The 2,120-nt window shown below is 30.2% G+C and overlaps 1 protein-coding gene across 1 annotated transcript; it reads right to left on the minus strand.

The window, feature by feature from the left end:
- Positions 1-270: 270 nt before the first annotated feature.
- On the minus strand, positions 271-1,986 carry LOC105570728. The gene is made up of 4 exons (XM_012028166.1): positions 1,951-1,986; positions 1,384-1,780; positions 861-1,324; positions 271-784 (listed from the first exon to the last, which is right to left on the minus strand). Exons 1-4 carry the CDS (start codon positions 1,984-1,986, stop codon positions 386-388), a joined length of 1,296 nt encoding a protein of 431 aa, XP_011883556.1. The 3' UTR covers positions 271-385.
- Positions 1,987-2,120: the final 134 nt, after the last annotated feature.

The following is a 2,120-nucleotide window of genomic DNA, read 5'->3' on the forward strand; positions in this document are numbered from 1 at the left end:
GACCTAACGATTTTAAATTGTTTAATAAGTGCATATTGAGATATGCAAAATATATGCACAAAAAATATGTATTGTTTATGCAGCATATATACATGATATGCAAAATAAATACAGATAATATGCACCTTATTTTCAAAATTCGATATGTAATTAATGATTAGCAATCACATGAAAATGAAGGATATTTTATACATAAGCAAATCATACATAATAAATGCAAAAGCAGCATATATAAATACGTAAATATATAAAGAAATATACATAATACTATTGATTGTAATTTAAATGACAATAAATAATAAGATTTTTTTCAAGATTAGCTGGAGTGAAATTATGCCTTTTCTCTGATAGAATTAATTTATAAGCAGAGAATGATCTTTCAACATCACAGGGATGTAACGGGAGCATATTTATACGAGTATTTGCTCCATAAAGAAGATGGAATCTCTTCAGGACTTTCAGAATTAGGCGTGTATTTTAATACGTCACTAACTCTAAATATTTCCTTCACTCCAGGATTTTTATTTAGAATCTGCTGTATTTTTTCTGAAACTATTTGTCCACAAGATCCTGGAATCGCTTTGAAATCTTCAATACACGACCTTACTATTTCAATCGATTCGGTTAAAGGTAATCCTACTGATTCCAGTTTTGTCATTACTTTTGGAAGATTTTTGAAATATGTTTCAATATAACATAAATCTTTGACAAGCTGTGGATTTTGAAGTACATTCTTCGCTGAAATAATCGACATAGCGTCTTCTGAATTGAAAGATTCAATAACCTGTGATTAAATCAAAATGTTATTTTATTAAGTTGAATTATATTTTTAATTATTGGATAAAAAAATTAATGCATACTTCTCGAATACCGGCTAAATTATCTGCATAAAAAAGTGCAGCTTCAAGCCACGTTCCCCATCTTGTCAAAATTGGTTCAGGTGGTAATGGAACATTTATTAATTTTGCTCGGTATTCTTCTATACGAAGCGGAGCTTTTAGAAATATTTTTTTTACTGAAGAGATTAAAGTGTTAACGAGAGGAAAGTGAAGACGAACTTTTTCAGCCACTCTATTGAATCCATGTACCAAACATGTTAGGTGAATAATGTTTGGATAGAAGATTTTAAGATCTCTTCCAGCTTTTAACATATATGCAGCTGCATCTGTTACAAGTAATAAAACTCGTTCTTCGTGGAACTCTTTTGGCCACAAGATTTTTATATTTGAATTTATAAAGCGAGCAATAGTGGCATGATTGGTTTTCTCCAGGACTTGAGATGAAAGTAGATGAGGTTTAGTAGGTTCGTCACACAGTTTACCGACTAGAAATTCAAGAAAATTAATAAAAATTTTACATAATAAAATTTAAGTAAAAAATTACCTATTAAATTTGCGACTTGACGACCGAGTTTATCTGTGGTTTCGTCTACAGATATCCAAATATAATGCTCATTAATATCCGACCTAATATTTTCGATAACCGAATTGTAGCAGACATCCAAATAATTTTTCCGCAAAGTTGACTCATTTGGAATTTGTTGACGTGTGTATTTAACGAGGAAATTTCTCCATGTCTCATTGTCAAGACAACGCCAAGGCATTTTAACAGCAATCATAGCTTTGTATAGATCGAAATGAAAATTATTGTTATGTTTTGAATGCTGCATTTCTTCAATTGATTTATTACTTTCTTCATTATTTTCTAAATGTAACACATTCATTTTATGTGTGGATGTTGAAACATGCTGAGTTAATTGTGATTTTCTGTCACATGTAATCTATAAAATATTAGAAACATAATTTTACTAAGATTGGTCTCAAATAGATACTATTTATTAATAATATTATTTATTACCTCTTTGTTGTTACATCCACTGCAATAAACAGAACTTCCATCATATGTTAATTATGTGTCACCGATTTGATCAATTCAGCTTTTCACTAATACGTTTTTATTCTTCACTTTCTTCTTCACTTTCGGCATTTTTCAAAAACCTAACACAAATACTATTCACACTAATAAATCTAATAATTACTATACAAATGCTATTCACACTATCGACTGCTCAGTGTTCGAGAGAGAGAGAGAGAGAGAGAGAGAGAGAGAGGAGGGAGGGA

Source organism: Vollenhovia emeryi, unplaced genomic scaffold, assembly GCF_000949405.1.
Source record: "Vollenhovia emeryi isolate VEMERY1.0 unplaced genomic scaffold, V.emery_V1.0 DF941953.1, whole genome shotgun sequence".
NCBI lineage: Eukaryota > Metazoa > Arthropoda > Insecta > Hymenoptera > Formicidae > Vollenhovia > Vollenhovia emeryi.

Bases quoted from the DNA above. Each gene is read 5' to 3' on its own strand.
- LOC105570728 (XM_012028166.1), bottom strand. From the start codon at position 1,986: ATGCCGAAAGTGAAGAAGAAAGTGAAGAATAAAAAC. The intron at 1,781-1,950 runs GTATTAGTGAAA...AATATTTTATAG, and splicing joins AGAAAGTGAAGAATAAAAAC to ATTACATGTGACAGAAAATC. The intron at 1,325-1,383 runs GTAATTTTTTAC...TTGAATTTCTAG, and splicing joins TCAAGTCGCAAATTTAATAG to TCGGTAAACTGTGTGACGAA.